Below are 22574 nucleotides of genomic sequence, written 5' to 3' on the forward strand. Positions count from 1 at the left end.
ATTACAAGTAGGGTTTAAAATAAGTGCACATTCTGCAGTTAATTGCACACAATAAATATATTTTTAAAAAGGGATTTTACAGAGACCTCTAGTGGTGTTTGTTTAGTACTGCATTAACAAGAATGACTTACAAACCACCTGTAGCACGTGATGTGAGGTTGAGGAGGTGTTAAGTTAAATTAAGACGACACTCTGCTCGATGACTTATGCAACAGACAAAACATTTCACCACATTATCTTTACTGTACCTGTGTCTTTGTCTCGTTTCTTCTCCTCCTCCTCCTCTTTTGTACTTTTCTTTCCTTCCCGGGACACCGGACAGTTTGGCATTATTATTGTCCATAACGCTTTCTGGAATCACGTCAGAAAACTCTGCCCACAGAGCAGCTGCAGTCCAGTCAGCCGGAGGAGCCAATCAGAGATCAGTGATCTCTTCATCAACTCAAACATCTGCACCTGTGAGTGCACAGGTGTTTATACAAATCTTAGATATAGAAATTGATTGGAAATGGAAAGATTGTAAAAAACTTCGCCTCAAACAAACACACACACACACATACATACACCAAAATAATTAAGTGTATAATTACAAGCATTTATATGCAAAAATAAACAGCAGTTGTAGGTTTTTGTTCGTATTCTCACAGGTTTTATAGAAAAAAAAACTTAGATAAAATCAAAACCAAGGTAACTCCTGAGATAGATCCTTGTTCGGTGAACTGACAAGGACATGAAATCTGGTTTTTCCAAAGCTGATTCAAACCACACGGAGGTGGTTTCAAATGCGATTCTGATTAGATTTTATCTCTGATAGGATTTTAGGATTTCAAAGTGTTGGACTGCGGCCTTAGTTTGATTAAACTGTGCATGCAAACGTACTGCAACAACAAGGACGTAGATCCAGAGAGACAGAAGTTAATTGGAGGAGCATAAAAAGATCAGCACAGTGGAAGACAATAGTTTAAAACTCAGAAGAAAGTTTGCACCATGGCTTCACAAAACAATTTGGGACAGAAACATGCACAGAATTCTGTCGTCCATTTTTTTTAATTTTACAGTTTTATAATCCAGATTTTCAGTGCGATATATTAATGTTGAAACAAGTAAACAATCGATTATTATACATATAACAAAAGGGCAAATGGCAAATTTATTCTGTGTTTATGTAAAAACAATAGAAAATTTGATTTGGCAATGTCACGTCAGCAGGGGTGTTTCACGGATCTTCAAGGGCTCCAACTCTGAAACAAACTCCCCCCACTCTCAAATTAAACGATAACAGGGTTACTACAAATGGAAAATTACGACCTATAATATCTTAAGTTTGTGCATCACCCTCATCATATCTGGATGTTACCGTCTGTGGTTAAAAAATAAATAAATCCAGGGGGCATAGCCTGTAACTACAGAAATCCATGTGGAAGACAAGCCAATGTTATGTCAATATGGACACACTGAGATTAGATCTGATCATTTGCACTAAATTAAACTTTTGGACAGAAAGATCAGATTGTAATCAAATATGCTTACAAATCTGATTTGCGCTGCAGTCTAAACAAGACCTAATACATTTGTTGACTTTAAGATTATGTGTGTAAAGCCGTCACTAGACTACAGGATCACTTGGACAAATAATCTGTTCAGGCCAGTCTCTAAAAGAAACACCCTGGTGGCAAATATTTAGAAAAAAGCAAATATCAACCTCAGAATGACGGACATGAGTCCAATAATCCCTGCATTTTCTGTCTCTTTCAGCTTCAAGAGGAAATCCTAAATCCGCTAAATTCCCCATAATGTGACTCTGGAAGGAGGTGCAGCTCAGAATTGTCATTGTGCCGGTTGCAACTTGTTAGTCAGCTGATGCTCGGGGATTTATTAGTTTTACTGTTTTCACAGAAAGTGCTACCTGGTTGTTCCACTTGTGTTTACTGTTGTCTGCTCACGCTGATTATTTCAGATAATTGCCTCGGCGCGTCTGGGGGATTAGGAGAGGGCGAACTTTAAATATCCCACAGTCCCACACTGCTTTCGCTTTCTCGGTGCAATGTTAACAAACAAAGATGGCCGTGCTAAAGCTCCTGTTCAGTATGTGTGAACATACCGACACTCACACATACCTTTGTATACTCATAATAAATCATACAACTCATAATAAAGCTGTGATTACATTTTTACCAGCGCTCTGCACGATCTTAAGAACATGTTTCACCATTTGACAGCTTTTTCCAAAAGAAAACCTGAATTTCGTAAACTGTAAACCTCTCCAGCACCAAATCCCATAGAGAAAATCACTGTTTTTAGCTCACGGGGACACAGGAGCTGCGGCCCACTGATGCTGCATTTGGTAAGTATGAGTGACTTAAGTACACCAGAACCAAGGATTTAAAACACTAAAGTCACAAAATAACATTTAAATTTACTGAAGAACGCAGCAGTGGATCAACAGCTGCTGTTTGCTGTAATGTAAAAATTAGTGATTTTCTCTATGGGATTTGGTATGGGGAGCAAGCATTTTTTATAATGTTTTTCAGTTGGAAAACGTTGTCTTATGACGATAAGAAGCAGCAAACATACTCCAAAGCTATTTTAGACTTAAGCAAACATATTTTATAAGGTGAACCTTTTGGAATGTGGCTAAAATTGGAACTTGGCTTGTGAATTTCTCTGTGAGATGAATAAAGTATCTATCTATCTATCTATCTATCTATCTATCTATCTATCTAAAATCTGTTACTTACATCCCTACTGGCAGCCACGTCTCGTGCGCAGCTGCCTTTCCCTCAAATAACCCCGCTTAAATGAAACCAGAATTATCCCTTTTAATATCCACAGCCTACACGATCTCATGAAGCCTCTGGATTTTAATTTGGATTTCATGAATGACTGATGATAACAGGTAGGTATGAATCCTCAGCGTGTATCCCACGGAGACGTCCCCAAGAAGTTATCGGACATAATTGAAACCACCTGTTAGGAGGTAGAGTCTCTTCCGAGGCGGCGGCGATGTTAAGCATCTGCTGCTCGTCTCTGATGTGCTCAGAGTCAACAGACTGACGGGCGGCGTGGGTGGTGAGGGGAGAAAATGGCTGCACCTCCTGCAGGAGCTCAGAGTTCATCGTGGGTCTCCATCATCTCGTGTCAATTTATCTTACAAAACTAATCAGGCCACCTGCTTCAGCATGTGCAGCCTCTGAATTTCAATTCCCCCCCTCAAAGCTGTGACTTGTTGCCACAGGCAGACACAAGAGGGAGCTGCATCATCTGCTCACAGCACAGGTGGAGGTTTCTTTAGTGGATCTGCACAGAGAGGCTCCTGAGACTCTGAGAGTCGCTCTATTATTCAGTGTAAGGAACAGGGAAAAGTGTTAAAGTGCACTTAAAGAGCAGGGGAAAAATCAATTTAGGCAACTTAACATAATATTTACAGCTTCACATTTAAACCTGTTGATCTTATTTCTCAGATCTTTTATCCAGAAGTCCTTGACAGTGATGTGATTAAAATAGATTTCTTAACTGTACGGGCGTGTGAAAGTGCTACATCCACACAACAGCTAATGAAATGTACGTATATACAGCGCTACTCGCGCAGCCGGAAATACAGTTTCATAATCCAGATTTTCACTGCGATACATGAAACTGTAACAGTTAAGAAATCGATTATTATTCATATAACATAAAGGCAAATGGAAAACACAATCAAAATAAATGTAATCTGTGTTTTTGTTGAAAGAAAACTTGATTTGGCAATTTGTTTACATCAGCAGGGGTGTTCCAAGGAACTTCAGGGGCTCCTACTCTGAAACAAACCCCCCCCCACTCGTAAATTACACAATAACACAATAACTACAAATTGAAAGTGTGTGCATTGTCCGTTCAGAATGTACTAACTAAGAGATGTCAGTGTTGAAATTAAAGCTACAGTCTTTGATTTTTGTTATCTGTTGAAACCCTCATCACATCTGGATGTTACTGTGTGTGTGTGTGTGTGTGTGTGTGTGTGTTGGGGGGGGGGGGGGGATCCAGGGTGGGAGGAGTCTGTAAAAAGCTTGTGATAATGTACTACTCAAACGTACGACACAAACCGAATTATTGTCTCAGTCGGACTAAAATTTGACTTTTAACTGTGTCTAAATGAGATTATAAATAAAGATTTTAACTAGTAATTAAACTCAAGTGACGCCCATCGTGTTGTGTCACACAGCGGAGGAGTGGCTAGCATTGTTGCCACACAGCAAGGAGGTTCCAGATTCAAGACCAGGATGTGACCCCACCTTTTGTCCTCTGTCAGCTGGGATTGGCTCCGGCTCCCCGTGACCCTCATGTAGAGGATAAAGTGGTAGAAAATGAATGAATGAATTAAACCCATACTTACCTTTTATAGTGTATCTGCAAGGCAGGTGTGTCCTTAGCTGTTTTGTGGCCCTGGGGGAGAGATTTTATCCTGGGTGCCCCCTTCTTTTTATGTTTTTGACTTTGCACGTTGGAAAGAACTGAGGTGAAAACACAAAAACATCCTGGCTGTGAATTAGAAAACACATAACATCCACATTATTAAGGCACACACATGTGCACACGCACACTCTAAAGGACGCCCACTTGCACGTGCGTGCGTCTGGCGCCGTGGTCCGTCTTCCCACCCGCCGACAGATGGATGAGGTTAATATCATAATTAAGCACCTCAGCCAACAGGTTCCTGTTTACCACTCGGTTGCTAGGCAGTGACATCAGCTGATCCCTCCCTCCTTCCTTCTCTAATCCCTCTCTCTCTCTCCCTCACTCACTCTCTCTGCTCTCCCTCAGACAGGCAGCACATACGTGGGCACACAAGTGTAGAGGTGCAGAGGAAGAGGAGAGAGCAGGAGGGGGGGTAGGTAGAGTAGTGTGTGCATGTGTGTGTGGGTGTGTGTGTGTGAGGCAGTCAGACAGCATGGTCTGAGGACAACACTGGGAGACGCAGCAGCAGCAGAAGCAGCAGCAGCAGCAGCAGCAGACCACATGTCCATGTAGACTGGTCTGGTGACATCCACAGCTCACCTGGACCCAGCACCCACCCAGGACCACCGGGGGGGGTGGGTCTGCTTGTGCTCTTTACATTTTTGTTTTTTTTTGTAAATTTTAATTAGATTTTTTTTAACTTCTTTTCCTGGTTTTTGGGAGTGGGCTCCAGGCTGGACCGCATGCATGACACAACGCAAAGGCGCGAAACCCACCATCAGCATCCAGGAGCACATGGCCATTGACGTGTGCCCCGGCCCCATCCAGCCCATCAAGCAGATCTCGGACTACTTCCCCCGTTACCCGAGGGGCCTCCCCCCTGCTGCGCCCCTCCAAGCGGGCCACGCCGGGCCCCTGCGCTCTGCCCTCTCCACCTCCTCCTCCTCCACCACAGCAGCAGCAGCAGCAGCAGCTCCTGCTGAAAGTGAGAGACCCAATGAGGACACCCCGGATCGGGCTTGTGCCGGAGCCTCAGCCGCCTCGGCCACCCCGTCCGCCGCCGCCTCCATACAGGCCGCCAAGAGGGACGAGGAGCCCGACGTGGAGGCATACGACTCTGACGACTCCAGTAAGTGATGTCTCCATCCCACCGGTGTCCTCATGTGTTTACCTCTTCAACTTCTTTCCTCTTCTTATTCGGTCTTTACCACCAGTTGCCAGGCATCTCTCCTCCAGCTGTGTGGCTTTTCTCTCTGTCACCTTGTCTTCTTGTCAGGCTCTACCGTCCATCTCCTCTGTCTCCAATTGGCTAGTGCTTGTATGTGTGTGTGTGTACTGCAGCTAACTCTTCGACAGACGGCCAACTGTTGCTGCTGCAAAGAAAAAGACAGCTCCCTCCTCCTCCTCCTTTCTTTCTCTCTCCTCCAGCTGAAAGGATGATATGTGTGATTTCATTTTCAGCAAACGATTAGATGCGTCTCTCAGTGAGAGTGTGTATGTGTGTCATTTTTATCACCCTGTTAAGGGTGTTCGGTCTACACACTGTCGATGGGCAGGTTGAATGATTCATCTCTCTGGTGAAGCTTCACATTAGTCGCCTTCACGTTCTATTTTTTTTTTTTTACGTGACTGCACCTGTAGTCGCTCGTATGGAGATGAGCAAGTTCCAGCTGTGTGAGCATGTTTCTCTTTTGTTGTGTTTCTAAAGCGTAAAGACGTTTTCTTTCTTCCTCCCCCCCCTGTTCCATCAGAGGAGCCTTTGCTGAATGTCATGTTAGAGGATTGTGTGGAGCTGAATACAAATGATCAGCTTTGAGAGCAATTAGAAAAGAATCACACACAGTTACACATTTTATACATTTCCCGAAGGCATGGGTTTTTGTTACATCGAATATATTTCTTTAATATATGATAATAACAATAAGAATATCTTTATAGGGACAGAAAAAAATTATTGATTTATATAAAATGGCTTCCAAAATCTAAGTCCAGTCTTCAGTTTGACTCCATCCCTGCTAAATTCTGTTTTTTTATTCTTATTTTTTATTTTTACTGTTTGCTGTTTACTGTAGCCCATGGCCTCGTGCAAAAGGAACTTGGGTAACCAGTTCAAATCCTGACAGGTCAAGGTGCTTGGGTGCCCCTGAGCAAGGTGACCAGCCCCCATCGCCCCCCCCCCCCCCCCCACATTGCTTGGTTTTAATTGGACAGTCTAAACTGACCTCAACCACAGGGGGTTTTCTCGAAACCACTGTTTAAAATGACTCATGTTTAGTGATTGACTCTTTGTGGCTTCAACATGATCACAATAATGATGTTTATCCAATATAGTTAGAGGGCAGCTGTTAAAATTAACATCCATTTATCAGCTCCCTACCATAAAGATGTCACAAAATAAATGTAAAACTGCTTCTTCTTATTCCTCTTTAAATCTGCATTAATTACATTCCTAAATGCCCCATTTGTTGCGCATTTTTCTTGCCGGTAATTACTTAAAGATTAATTTCCATTGCATAATTCGAATGGAAACATCCAGAGTGGTTGTATAAAGACATGTAAGTAGTTTTTCCTCCATTGTGTACACTTAATTGTCTGAAAACTTCCTCCCAGTTTTGTTCAAACAGTCCCGGTGCAGCAGAGATTTTATTCAGCTGCATGTATAATTGATATATTCCATTCTTTATTCATCCATCTTTGATCTCTAATTGTGGGACACCAAACCATTTGATTAGTATTTAATGAAATCTTCTTTTTTCCTTCAAACCTGAGTTATGACTGCATAGCGTTCGGTAAGTCGGTTAATTGTTCACAATAAATAATAGAACTGGAAATATTGCGTTCTGTGTCGACAGAAAGCTGCTTCACACATGTCTGCAGTTACATTTGTAAACTATAGTTTGTAAACTAGAGCCCGAGTCAATCTAGAATTCCTCAAGCTCGCATTTTATTACAGTAGCAGTGATTTCTCCCATGGCGTTTGCTTTCTTCTGCATGTCTTTTATTCTCTGTGCACAGTGATGTAAAATCAGGCAAGTTTCTATAGCCATCGTCTTCCAAAGAAAAGACCGTACGACAAACTGGACTGGAAGGTGTTGTGCTACAGGGAGTACGAGTGGTCACGCGTACGGTCTACGCAAGGTCTCAAACTGGAGACATGCCGGAGTTTTTCGTAACGCAGAAAGTAGGAACCGGGCTATTGTTTAAACTTAGAACATTGTACATTAGTAGCATGTAAAAATTTTAGGATTTTTTGCTTGAAAAGGCAGCTTGTGTCGTGCCCTGTTGTTAAGTCAGGCTTCAGAGAAACTTCCTCTGAAGACCCACATTTTTTACATGGTACGTCAAATAAGATGGAACATCGTCTAATTTACACATACTAAAAGCAGAAAATCTTGCCTATCCAGCGCCCTGTTCTCGTTCTCCGGTCGGTCGGTCGGTGAAACATCTTCTTCTACATATGTCGTTTTTGAATTACCGTGAGAAATCCCGGCTGTGCTGCACGCTGACAGTGCTGTAAACGGAGCAGACGGGCATTGATGGCTCAAACACACGCAGCAAGAGCGGAACAGAGGGGATCACGCGACGCAACACGCATGCTGTGGAATCCCTGGGTTAGTGCTTTGGTTGTTGTTGTGCGCCCTCTGCTGGTGTATACTGAAGTACACAGAATGTGAGGTCTCGAGAATTGACACCCAAATGAATGTTGAATTATTTAAGAGATTAAATGACTAATGTTTAATCATTAGCATCCCTAATTTCTACAACCATCTTCTCAGACGGAGCTGAGAGTGAAAGCTGCTGCTGCTGCATCCTTTGTCACAAATCTGTGCGATGAATCACTGACGGACTGAAGGAGTCAGTCTGTTTTTCCCGATTTGTCACTGAAAATGGCCCGACTGCAGCTCGCTCTGAACAACATGTTGCTCTCAGTGAGCACAAAAGCAGTGAAAACACTTCAGCTGTCGACTCTAACAACCCCCCCACACCCCCCCCCCGTCTCCGTTGCCGTCGCCGCCGTTCTCCGACGCACAAGAGACTTGTGATGGCAGGTTAATGTGTGACAGCAGTGCAGCTTCTCTGAGAGTTAATCCATGCAGAGTGGCAGTGAAGAGGGGAGGAGGAGGGGGGAGGCTCAGGCCATCTATAATCCACAACTGGTCAGGAGGAGGATGGAGTGGGGGAGGGAGGGATGGTAGGCGGCACAGGCAGAGGCAGAGGCAGAGGCACGTTGGGCCTGGCAGATGTTGCTCCCTGACCTCGGCCATGCAACCAGGATTTCACTCCCTGCGGGGGAAAAAGGGGGAGATGGCGAGATAGTCTCTCCCAAATTGCGAGAGCAGTCCTCGCTTTGTGAAACACTTGGCTTTTGTGTCGCGAAATGACTTTCTGAGGGAAAAAACTGCCTTGCTGCCGGCAGCGTTTCTCTGCTACTTCTGTTCAGAAGCATTGAGTGAAAACAAAGTATTGATATAGTAAAAGCTTCTCTACATTTTACTGCATTCTATGGAAATATAGCCTGACACAGGAACCACGCTTCATACATAAAAAGTGGTTTAGTCCTCTGGTTTGCAGGGTGAGCATAACCTGGAAGTAACTATGTATTGAATAGCCACCGGAGTGCGATATTAGTCGCAAAAATAATAATACATTTTGTTTTGTAGACAAAACAAGACGTTTGAAAACATCATCATTTTTTGACAGACAAAAACCACTATTGAACAATTTCTTGAAGAAACAATCAGAAGTTTAGTTGATATAAACAGCTGTTTGTCATCTTTTTTGTTGTGTACAGGCCGCCATAGTTTCCTGATGTATTTTACGACACTGGTGGAATAACTACGAAAATGAAAGATAATCATAAAAAGGTATATTTTATTTTACGTGAATAACGTAAAGCGATATGGCTAACGGTTCATACAGGAAGTAGTAAAAAGCCAGAATCAGTGGCTCTTATTTTGAAAGCCAGCTATTTGGCAGGTTCACAGAAGAAGCTCCGCTTTACAGTTTTGGTGCTCAGTTACACTGTAGAAATACTATACTATACTATACTGTACTGTACTGTACCATACTATACTTTACTGTACTATACTATAATGTGTATTTGCTTCATAAGAATGTCAACTAAAATTGAAGAATAACATAGAAACATGTATTTTATTTTCCAATAAAACTATGACTAACTGCTACTACTAAGTCACAAATGCTGGTTTCCTGTTCAAATTAGGTTGATTGGTGTTTGTTATAATGTGCAGTCCCACTAGATAACTAATTATTACATACTGGTCCTTTAATAGAGGTTCATATTTGACATTATGCAATTTTTATGACCACAATTAAAGTGATACTATGGCTTAATTTTGAAATCCGTAGGATTGTTTATCATACAATTGCCCCACCCTACTGTCCAGGCATTGATATATAAATGTATAAGTGCATATATAATGGACTATACACGTATGAATGCGCCTGATAAGAAAACCCATTTAAGTGTTGTTGTGCAACATGCAGATACAAGTGACACACTCTTGTCTAACCAACAATATTAAGTAGAAATTCACTCCTTCCACACCTGAAACCACAGGAAATGCTTTTCTACCTGTTGCTCTAATGTGCAGCAGAGCATACGGAGATAAATTAAGTCTCGCTCTGGGCAGCTGTCGATCAGGAGGCAGAGCGAGGAGTCCATTAACCACAGGGATGGCCGCGTTGTGAATGTGGTCATGAGTTGCTGCAGGCCAACGTCTTGCACGCATACGGACGCCCGGGAGCGCCAGTGAATGTGTGTGATTGAAAATTGCGGAGCGGCTCGTCCATTAAAGGTAGAAATAAAAGCTTTTTGTAAAGTGCAGTCCATTTACCGTCTCCTGCTATTTTCAAGAGGAAGAGTGAGGGATTCAATTTGCATCAACCGAAGAAGCATTTGTCAGATCTTCTCCACCAGCACGTCAAACTCGTTCTCAGAAGTCTGTGCGCGCGTGTGTGTGCGTGGAAAAGAATCAAGCGCACATGTTCACCTTTACCTCATTTCAACAATTTACAGTGAAGAGACGACAAAAGCTTTTTTCTGCTTTTAACCTGCTGTGCTTCGATGATTCAGAAGAACAATGACGAACGCGACAGCTGTCCTGGATTGAAGGACGGCGAAGGAACACGTGTTGCTTTTAAACATCTGGATTGGACGTTTCTTCGGTTTTAATCCGTCTCTAACACTTCTTACACTTTGCTTAGGTCTGTCAGTCCAGAATTCCACATAAGAAGATACTACACCTGCACCTCCAGACTGGAAAACAGTTTCTACCCAACTTCAGAATCTCATGAATAAGGGAACCAATGACAAACGCGTGTTTTGATCTGGACCATTGGTCTGATTGGTTGGTTGTAGGTCAATCCAATTGTGTTACAGAGGCATTTTTCATCGACGTCCGTAAGTCACGCCTCTTGGAAGTGGGAGGTGACTACACCCTTACCGCACTCGTACTCAATCTCTAATGTGATTGAAATGCTGTCTGGGCCAGTACCGAAACCTGGTATTAAACGGGATACATTTTTAAACACGGTACCAGCGATGACGTTAAGGGAATTGGACAAATTAAACCAGTTACTGTCTGTGACATCGTTTTATACGCAGCACAAACAATAGGACAATGGCTGCTCGGTAGCCACTGTAACGCTCTTGATTCTTGTGTCACACTTCGCGCTCTCGACTCTTCCAGTGATGACACTCTCTGACCAATCAGTGGCCGGCAGTGTGTTGATGTCACATTTTAGTATTGGGTCAGCTGGCATGGAACCTCGCCAGAGCAGGAACTAAGAAAAACTCCAGGTACCAGGTGCTATCACTAATCGAGTGATGAAACTGTATCATGGAAAAGCCTCATTAGTCCAACTAATAGTCTGATTTTACTGGGAATAAGATCTTAGTGTGAGTGTTTGTGCCAGAAAAGAGGCAACAAATGCGCGTGCGCACGCACACACACACACACACACATCTGCCTGAGAGTCCTCTTAATGACTTCTACATGAAGAGTCATCAGTGACGCAAGATAATTAGAGTTCCACTTGTTGTGTAGTGTTGTTCAGTTCATTAGAGAAATAAATTAATAGTAAATAAAAACGTATTCGATTGGAAATCCACTGTTTGTTACCTGTCAAACCTACGACACTGATGTGTCTCATGTAGAAAAAAATATATATAAATAAGTAAATGAATGAATAACAAGTGTCTGGGTCTGATGCAACGTCTCCCAAACGATCCCAAGCTGCTGCTGCTGCTGCTGCTGCTGCCATGGGAGTGTGGAAGAAGGAAAATAAGGCATAAAAACAGTGAACCTTCTGTGGAAGTTAAAAACCACAGTAACAGCACAGGTGATTTACTGAGCCATTCGCTGTCGCGTCTGATAAAAAGTGGATACCTGAGCTCGTCCTACGACTCTCTCTCTCACTCTCGCTCTGCACTTTCATCAGTTTTATAAAGGAAAACAGTGATTATCGGGATTTAATGGTCGGTGTCAGATTTACAGAATCGTCACCAAAGCTTCACATCAACAGACGAGTGAGAAAAGGGAATTAACAGAAAAGTACGAAAAGAAAACTTCTGAAAACTCGGCTTTAGATTTACTTATTTGAAAATATTTTGATGGACATTTATTTATATAGTTTATTTGATGAAGACAATGTAAGTTAACATCATTCAACTTCTCTTGTATAGTTTCCAACTACTGTCCCTAGTCAGGGCTTTAGAGAAAGAAGAACTAAGAAGACTAAAAACAATTGCAGCAGACAAGCCTTTAAGACTTAAATGTTTTAACGAGTCAGTTTCATGTGGCCTGTTATTTAATATCAAGTTATTTCTAGGTTTTCTTTTAATTACGATATTCTTTTTGCATCATACATATGTTTATTATTGTGAACTTTATGGCGTTCCATATCAAAACAAACACTTTTCCAGGGAAATGTTGTCACAAATATTGTTTTTGTGATATTGCGATATAATATTGACTGAAAAGTCACCTTTTCCCCAAATCTTTTTGACTTTTTTCCACTTCTGAGTGGCCCTCAGGTCATTTGAGTTTCAGACCCCTGCTTTAAACACAACAGTGGACATGATGGTAGAAGAGTAAGAGGAAGGAACTGCTGTGTGCTTCCTGTTGTTTGTGATTTTAAAAGAACCAGCGCTGCCCCAAATTGGCTGCTGACGGTTCCGGGGGGACTTGATCCAGTATCTGCATGTGTGTCCCCCTGGAGAAAATGTGGAGGGCCGGGAGACTGGCTGTGCCGCGCCGAACTCCCTCATGAGCCAAATCACACAGGGACGTCTCACTCCTCGCTAAGATCCTGCTGGTTCATCTGCATAATAGCATATCACTCTGTGATTCGTTGTGACTTCAGACCTGATTTTAATTGAAACGGAAAAGTGCATCACCACAGCGAGTGTCGACCGCTCCCCAGCTTAAAGGGCGTAATCAAAACCAAGTGGACATCCAGATCTCTGCCACATTAATTAACGCCTGTATACAGTCAGTGCAGAGAGATACTGTGACCAACAAGAGAGAGAGAGAGATGTTGTGTTTTTTCATAGATAAGCCAGGCAGCCATATTTGTTGACAGGGCAGTGCAGGGTTTGCTGGGTTGCGAGGGTTAATATATTCACACTGTTTTGTCCTCCTGTGGTCTTTTCCTCTGGACGTCTATGTCTGTCTCCACAGTCTGCTTGTCGTCGTTAACTGGTGAGATGCAGTCAGTCGTACAGAAACGGTCCAGAGTGAAAGGTCAGGGAAAAGTCAATTATACGAGTCTGTAACCCATGAGAACGAGTTCAGGAGAATCCCACAAACGTTTTGAATCGCAATTTTCTCGAAAACGGGTCACAGAGTAGGGAGAAAAATCTATCTATTATCTATCTATAGACCAGCGGTTGCTGGTCTATGAAACAGGGGAAGCATAAGTTCTGGCCCAACTTGGCAGGTGACTCATTAAGTGTTAAGAGTTATCGCTAAGAAAGTGACAGATTTATCGCTAAAAGAGCCGCTTCTGCCCGTCACACAGCCAATAATTACACATTTTATTTCTTAGGTGCCTTTCAAGAAGCACAGGGTCACTTGACAACAACAACAGCCCCTGGGGGCCAACTCTTCAGTCGGGGGGAGCGATATTAGCAATTATCACAACGTTTGTTACAACATTTTACACACTTTCAAAAATAAAGGTGTTTGTTTTGCTACACAATGATATGAATCACAATTAAAAAAAAACATAAAATCATGCCAAATTAATCTACATATATACATAAAAACCTTTCATACATTTAAGTGGTGGGCCGCATGGAATCACTCGAAGGGCTGCTTCTGTTGGATTCTAGTGTTTTTCAATGCTCTTGCTGCCAGGTTGTCTTTTGGGCATCTTGTGAGGAAAACTCACATTACACCAAAAACCAGGCACATATCGAATGGGTACTGCAATACGACAAGCAATCTATGAGGGGAAATGATGTCTCTACATCTTCTTTTTCTGTTAATGGTGCATTTATATACACCGTTACAGCGCCACACATAGGCCTGGCATACGTACTACAGCACTTAGAGCCATTTTAGGGTCGGGTTTCTTGTCGTGTTTACGGCAAATGGTTTAACCCTCTTATGACCATTACGATACTCAGGCCGCCTGGATTTATTTTGATTTTATGGCTGTAGAATTGTAAAAAAAAAAAAAAAAATTCAATGGGTGAGTTCTTCTGCCCCTTTTTCCAAGATAACTTCCACTTTTGATATCTGGCAGTTATTCAACCACTTACGGTACTGTCTGTGATTGGACGTCCAATCAAGTCCTGAGGTTCTACTGCAATGACATGTACTGTATATAGGCACAAAGCTCTATTTCTCTGCTTTCCGGTATCCATCCATCCACAGCTTTATCCTCCACATGAGGCTCACACGGGGGGTGCTGTGCCAATCTCAGCTGACATAGGGCGAAAGGCGGGGTCACACCCTGGACAGATTGCCAGTCCACAGTTTTTTTTAATTTTCTAGATATAACAGTCTAGGAGTTAAGATAATGAGAAGTAAGCCTGCCGACAACAGGATGGTAAAAGAAGAATATTGTTATAGGGAAAGTTCTGTTTCCATTTAGATAAGACCTAAAGGTACAGTAGGCCTTATTTTGACAACAGTGATCAATAATAATAACAACTATAATCTTCCAGTGAGAGAAAGCGATTGCTTGCGGGTCTTCACGGCCGTTTGATTACAGCCTCACGACTACGGCTTCATTTCCATTTTTAAACTGAGAGAATTGTCGTACAATAAAGGCAATCAATCACGTGTCAGTAACAGTAAAGTTGTAGAAATGGAGATCGGCTGGAGTCGTCTGTCATTTATGAAAATGTAATCAGTGTTGTCTGATGACAAAAAAAAGAAAAATGTTCCAAAATATGAAATAAATTTCGGATGAAACATTATGATCCCGACAACTTTAAACCAGCAAATTTTTAATTTTTTTATTTGTTACTACAAATGCTGGCTTCCATCTTCAGACTTTGCCTGTGAATGTAGTCGCGAATGTTCACACTTAAATGTCAGACAGTCTTTGCCAGAAAAGTAATAATAAGTTTGACACCTTGACACATGATTTCCAAAAAGAAACAGTTTGTCAAACACAGAGAGGCAGAGGCAGAAGCAGGAGGAGGAGGAGGACGACTGAATCATCAGTGAGAGAGAAAATAACACAGGTCACAAGTTGAAACTAATCAACAGGGATAAACAACATGTCCAACAAATAAAATTAACCCACGACGACTGTGATGCTTCACAATTGACTCTTATTTACATTTAATGTGAGTGTATTTTTGTAAATCTTGCCCTTTTTAATTGGTGATTTCAATTAAAATCTCTATTTGCATTAATGACTCTGTTTTTAAACAAGTGACGCTTAAAACTTTCTCACATTTTTTTTTATTTTTTATTTGTTCTGTCCATTTATGTTGTTAGTGGACGACTCTCCAGTGAATCATGCTGTGTGTCTCAGCGTCTTCATTTGATCCCGGACTGACTCGGTGACGCTGAGATCAGGGCCTCACCATCTGCCGCGCGGTTTCTTATGTCGCTAAAGATAGATCCGTACGACTGTTTGCGAAGTAATTTTCCTCAGAGCCTCGCTCCACTAAAACCAGATGAAATGGCATCGAGAGATGGATTACAATATTATTATTATTAATTGTACCTCATAGTCAATTTAAATTGGGTTTATATTAGGACATTTCTGAGGTGATGTGTATTTCCCGGGACAGTATATCATGAGTGTCAGGGGTTCAAACCCTTGCTCTTTCTCGTGAAGTGGATTTTTCCTGAGTCTGAATTGTACTAAATCAACATTGTTGGACTGAATTTATGCTCTGTCAGCTGAAATAATCCAATATTTTGAAGTTAATGGACGGTAGAAAGATGCAAAATTGCCCTCAAAATGCTAGTGAGTAGCCACCACCTGAAGTTATTCTGGGCTATGCTCACACATGGCCGAGTATATTGAAGAACTGATATCTGTTTTGTTGTGTTTTTGCCTTTCATCCACACAAAAACTCTGTTTTAAGTGACTGAAAATGATTATTTCTGAAGACTTTGTCTTTGGCTGGCGAGGTTGGTATTTTTTTTGCTTACTGTGGCTTTTCCTGAAACAGAACTGCTATAAGCAAACAAATTAGCAATTAGTTGAAATGCTTTTTTAGTGTGTGACCAGTGGGATAATCATCGCCTAAAAACCCTGTGTATTCCTTTAAGAATGGACGGGAAGCAAGTGTGTGTGTCGAGCTGCCATCTGTTGCCTCGCTCACACCAAAAAGCCATTTTCAGACCTTTGCAAAAACAGAGTGTCGCTCGCATCCATCCACTCAAAAACCTCCCCGGAGCCTCGTGGTGCTCAGTTCAATGTAAAGAGTGATTTCAGCCCAGTACAGAAGATCCTATTAGGAGTTTCATCTGCAAGCTGTCATGCAATAGTAATGAGTCACTGGAGTGTCCCATGTTTCCCTGTGACTATAATCCAGCTCCAACAATAGAGGAGCAGATTCCCCCGTCTGTCCACATTATGGCTTTTTATCGCCGCTTCTGTCTCTCAACAGTGTTTTTAAGTCAGCAGCAGCTCTGCTCCACCAGATACAAACTCTGCCTCTGTCCCTGCCCCCCTTCAATCCACTGAGCACATTATGTAATGATAATTCCAGCTATTACACAGACCCATGTGGCGTCAAGGCTTTAGTGCCACACGCTTTGCATGCACACATGGAAAGTAAAACAGATTTTAGCCACTTAATAAAAGACCTGTCTAATAAAACTTAACCTACAATATCTTAATTATGTGTTTCTTTTATGTGTTTTTTTTTTTTTTTTTGACTGGAAACTGAAGTTTGAACTTAATTTGGATTTACCTAAGGGACACAAAATCACCAGATTATACAGCAGTAGACCAGCAGCTCCTGTGTGTCCGTGAGCTAAAAGCGGTGATTTTCTCTATGGAGTTTGGTGCAGGAGTGTGTCACTCTTGTTTTTTTAAACTGAACTTGATGACTTTGGTATTTAAAACTTAGAAGAGATGTGCAAATGTGCACTAAATGAGCAAACATTATTGCCCAAAATAAAGCCAAATAAGTTAAGCGCAACACTATTTAGATATCTAATACATATAGATTTCTTGAATATGTGAAAGTTATGCCTTGGGCCGGCTCTGGGTGCATATACAGTATTCTGAACATGCAGATTTTATGAGGTGAGTCTTTTGTTTCATGGCTAATATCAGTTTTTCTTTGTGTGCCTTTTCTCGATGCAGAGGGGGCACACACATCTCAGTCAGCCCCGTCAGTGTGACAGTAATCACACTTCAAATGGCTGAATAATCACTTTAAATATTGCAGTGGCTTTTAACAGCTTCATTTTTTAAACTTAATTAAAAAAAACTAAAAAAAAAGCTCCTCTCTACCGTCAATAAAAATCTAAATAAAACCCTGATGTCTGATCACTTGTGTTCCCACTCCACAGTGAAACTGAACTAACTTAAATTATCCACAGCAGCATGAGAGTGGGTATCTCCACAGCCCAGGTCACCTGTGTTAGATTTTTTTTAAGCCTCTCATCTCAGCGATGTGAAGCTCGGGTGAGCTGTGGGCGGTTTAATGAGAATAAAGGAGATGTGGAAATGAAAGTTTAAAGCTTCCAAAGTGTCACTTTTTGACCAGAGGTTGCAATTTAGAGCAGATTTATCCAGTGCACATGGTGTTTGTTCATGGTTGCATTAACTTCACCCTAAGTTCCCTGTTATAAGCTAATTGTTAACCAAACATGAAAAGCTCTGTGCATTATTAACTGTTATAACTGACCTTTGTGACCTTTAAATGCATATTAAAGGTTTTATTATTCATAACAATACACAGGGACTTTGTATAATTTTAATAAAGCATTTTTTCCAATTACTAACTACAAAGGAACATTGTTAACTGTTCCTGGTGCAATTAAGGGTTTATTAATCTTAATAAGACACTGTTACTACTGTAGATTAAGTAACTGCTAAGGCGCACTGTTAACATTAATGAATGCCTAATAAAGGGATTACTAGCCTTTATAAGCATTCATTTTAACCTCCTATAGTCTTTATTATTGCTGTTATCTTATTTAAAACTGATAAACTATAAACAATATCTTATATATGTGTTTAATGTGTTTATAAGTAATCATTTAGTCTTATTAATATCAATAAACATCACATTCAGGTTCAAAAACCATAATAAATAAGGTTGGTAATTTGTACATTTCAACTACAACTTCATAATCATAAAAAAATCATAATTAACACATCTATTATTGCATTTAAGTGTCTAAAAAGCAATAATAGATGTGTTCATTCTGATTTTAATTACAGTAATATTAAAGTGTCTTATTAAAAGTTAATTACAGCTTTTACAAGAGTGTTTTCCATGATAATCCGGTAAAGTTCATTGTTTTTGCCACAAAAAACAACAACAGAAACGTCAGAATGTGTGGCTGGAGTTTCAGATCACCCCATGACCTGATTCATTTACCTACTAACTGCAAATTTCATTTATGCCAACAGCAGCTGGGAGTCCTTTCCTGATTAAAAACTACTACTCCTGCTCTGAACCCACACACAATCACACAACGCTAACAAGCAGCTGGTGGGGAAAGAAAGTCAAAGACCTTTGGTCAAACCAAGATTTCAAAGAAATAAAGTGAATATTCAGCTGACATTCATCAGGTGTGAACCGATGAACCTAATAAATGTTAATTTTTCTCCCTGCCTGGATGTGTAAATAAGCGGCAGTTTGCTGAAATGCCAAATCCTTTTTATGTAATTAGATAATTCATGTAGGAGGTACAGTGGTTCAAATTAACATAGTAAATAATCTGCATTTTTATTGTCATTTTCTGGTTTGTAATGACCACTCAAAGCAATTTAAACGACAGTTTTGCCTTTTCACTCACACACATTCACGTAGTATGTCTGTACTGAGCTGCACCACCTCAGGTTTTAATATTTTGATCAGAAACAACTGGTTTCTTGAAAACATACAGTAAATAATTAACAAAATGGACCTGAGACTAGACTGAGATGAGACCATGAACTTTACAGGAGAATGTTACGGACATTAAACCAAATGAGAAGGGACTTCCATTCTAACCAATTCAAGAAAACAAAGGTTTCAGACAAACGTGAGTTTGATTTATAGCTACTTTTGCCTAAATTGCCCATAGGTTTCAATGGGACCACAAATGGTCGTTAGTCTCAACATAGACCTTCACACAACGAGATAGCGGTTCATGGCTTGTTTTGGTGGCTGTGTCTCTTTATTGTCATACTCTCTTTCTCACAATTAAAGGAACTGCAGTTTAAGATGCCAAAGTAATGACTAGATGGCTTGGTTTTTTGGCTTCCAGTTGTGACAAAGGGAAAAAAAAAACATAAGAAAACATTAAGAATATGTTTGACACTTAATCTCATCATTAAACATTATTTTCTGACAAATTTGTATACTGTTCAATCTCTCCCACACCAAAGCCCATTGAGGAAATTAACACTTTTAGATCTGTGATATACAGGAGCTTCTGGTCTACAGCTGCCTCATTTGGTGACCTTGTGTCACTGAGGAAAATCCAAACAAAAGGATTTAAAACATCAATGTCACAAAATAACACTTTAGAAGTTACCGATGGAGGCAGCAGTGGATCATTAATTCCTGTGTGCAGTGATGTAAAATCACTGATGTTCTCAATGGGCTTTGGTGCAGCGGAAAAGAGGGGGCTCACACAGCCATGGTAACTGATGTTTCCAGAAGGGAAAACAGTAAATAAGCAAATGTATCCTCAAGATATCGTTAAGTTAATCAGGGGTGGATTTTATTTGGCCAGTCTTGTTAAGTGGCTAAAATATGTTTTCCAGTGTAGTCAGTGGTGATTAAGTGAAGACCTCCAGAACTATTCCTTTTTTAGTTATATGTTATGATGTGAACCTGTGGAGTGACTCTGCCATTAACTGGAGAGCTTTTTCTACACTTTCTTTCTTGGCCAAAAAAAAAAAAAGACTTCCTTTTCTTAACTGTGAGTACCTCGTTACTCCCTGACAAGCCTCTCAAACTCATTTCCTTCAAACGCTGCTGTATCCCACGTCAGGTGGATCGATATCAGGTCACTACATTGCTTCCTTTGCCACAGGAGAGCAAACTCAGTGAGTAGCTTAAAGCTGACAGACCTCCATGTCTGCCCCCAGAGTGAAGCAGAAAATGCTTGTTGATCGCACCTGGACTAATACCAGCCAGGCAGGAGGATTTCCTTGTCGAGGTGTTTTGTGTGTTTCTCTTTATTGTGTGCCAAAGTCGATTTGATTTCCTAAGAAGAGGAGGAGGAGGAGGAGGGAGGTCGAGGTCTTTCTTGCCAGATGGTCTCCAGACAACTGCAGGCTTTAAAGATTACGCATGTAATCTCAAATCACACTGTGCCGAAAGTCGCACAGAAATTACATTTTCATGGTAATTATATATATTTTAAATTTGAACAGGGTGACAAGGCAGAGTCAGGGGGGGCTGCGACGCAGAAATAGTCTATCGAGGCAAACAGGAAATGTGATGGAAATCACTGAGTGCATGAACACACTGCACTCTGTCATCTAATCTGCCTCTTAGAAACACTCAGTCGCTGACTTTATAATGCTGTAATGCTGTTGCCGTGCAACTAATTGGTGGAGTTCTGATTACTTAGAGATTTATAACCCGGGGCCATAACATTATCCCGTGTTATGTTTGCACTCAGTATGTGTGTGTGTGTAGATGTTTGTGGTTGTAACGTCTTTAAAATAATTCTGAAATTGTAGAAAAGACACAAGTGTGAATATTGGTGGAATTTTGGTGGTGTTTTTGTCAACTTGATGAGGGAAAATGGCTGAAAACATGCAGGAAATCAGTAAAACAACACAGGTGAAAGTAATCAACAAACACAGTCAATTTTACAGTGTTCAAGTAAAACACTAACTCTAAAACAGTCAGTTTGATACTAGTGTTTATGAGGACAAAACAAATGACATAATATAGTTAAATTTAAATCGCAATCATGTTTTTTGGTGTAAATTTGTTCATTTTAAAACAGGTTCACAGTGCATTTAACTGTTTTAATGTTACTTTAATTCAAAAAGAGTGGCAAAAAAGTGGAAATACGAAAGCTGCTTGTTTAAATGTGACAAAGTGTGTAATGAAACAAAATAGGTGAATAAAAGATGACTTGTATGAAACTGTACTGTAACTTTATCGATGCAAAATTATAACTTAAAAAAACAGATTAGTGAGGAGAATTATTTGAACTACACCATCTTTTCCTGTTCTTTTACTCTGCAATGGTTCATTTTTAGTGCTACCACCTTTAACCACCCCAAATAAAATTCACATCATATAAATTTGAATCTCTTATATTATGCATCATACATGCATCATTTGGATAACTGTTCAAACTCAAAGCGGTTATTTTAGTGTCTACACTGTAAAAAAACCAAATCTGCTGACTTGTCTGTTAGCTTTGCTGTTAGCTTCACTCAAGTGAGACAGGCAGCGCAACATAAAATAGGAATGCGTACAATTACGTACAATGTAATAGTATGTGTGTCAGGGTGAAATTCAAATATCTTTGAAAATCATGAAAAATGTTTTATCATTTGTGCATTAGACTGACGTACAGGCGATAGAGAGTTTGTAAATGGTTTTACGTTTAGGTGACTGACTCCTGTTCTCAAGTGGTGGGTTAGGGTTAGAAGGTGGTAGAAGAAAAATAAATAAGGTTTCTGGGTATTGGAGTGCATAATTTGGTCAGGGGTTAAATTAGACCCATCAAAATCCCGAGCAGCTGTTTTGAATTCAACAAAGCAATAATATCTGCCTGGTTTGAAAGATGGGTTGAAACTAAAGTCACCCACTTGCAAATCAACCACTTCTCGCAGTATCTCATGACATTTAATTGCCATGTCGAGCATTAAAATCACATTTTATATGCATGTTCATGTGCTGCTCCAGAATCCATCATAAATATAACCTCACACTGAAGCTTACATAAATAGTGAGTCATCTTTGCAGCGAGCCACAGGTCTGTAAAAACTCAGAAGGCCAAAAACAAAATTGAATTTTTTCCACTTGTATCAATAAACGTCGAGCTGTTTGTCTGCTTTGAATGAGGAGGGAGATGAAGAATTATTCAACTGAATATCAATGCCTCCATGAAGAGAAAAGGTCAAAATACCAAACAAATCTTTTGTTAACACATAAATAACTTCATGTCTTCATTGGAATTACTTATTCATGTGTTGGGTAAATCTAAATTCCAAATGATTCATCGTTTTTTTTCATACGGTCTACTTCTGTAACATTTACATTAGCTCTTAGCCAGCATGTTTTCATCCATAGAGTTGTAAAATATTATTATAAAAAGCACCGAGTGAGGCCAAACCTTGATCTGCAGAATTTACTTTTGCATCCACTTTACTTTTCAGTCCACACTGCCCTTTAATCAAATTACTGTAGTATATTTTCTATTTTTGTTTTGAACAAAAACAGCAACATACGTTAGCTATCGAGAGATGCATTTGCAGCTCAAGACACAGCAGCATTA

The 22574-nt window shown here is 40.6% G+C and overlaps 1 protein-coding gene across 2 annotated transcripts in view; it reads left to right on the plus strand.

Moving 5' to 3' along the window:
• Positions 1-5035: 5035 nt before the first annotated feature.
• doc2b (double C2-like domains, beta) overlaps positions 5036-22574 on the plus strand; it is a 127580-nt gene continuing 110041 nt past the window's right edge. For both annotated transcript variants that reach the window (XM_058628170.1, XM_058628171.1), the window contains exon 1: positions 5036-5563. In XM_058628170.1, the coding sequence (XP_058484153.1) occupies positions 5182-5563 (382 nt within the window). In that variant the 5' untranslated portion in view covers positions 5036-5181. The remainder of the gene's footprint in view (positions 5564-22574) is intronic.

Source organism: Solea solea, chromosome 4, assembly GCF_958295425.1.
Source record: "Solea solea chromosome 4, fSolSol10.1, whole genome shotgun sequence".
Classification (NCBI taxonomy): domain Eukaryota; kingdom Metazoa; phylum Chordata; class Actinopteri; order Pleuronectiformes; family Soleidae; genus Solea; species Solea solea.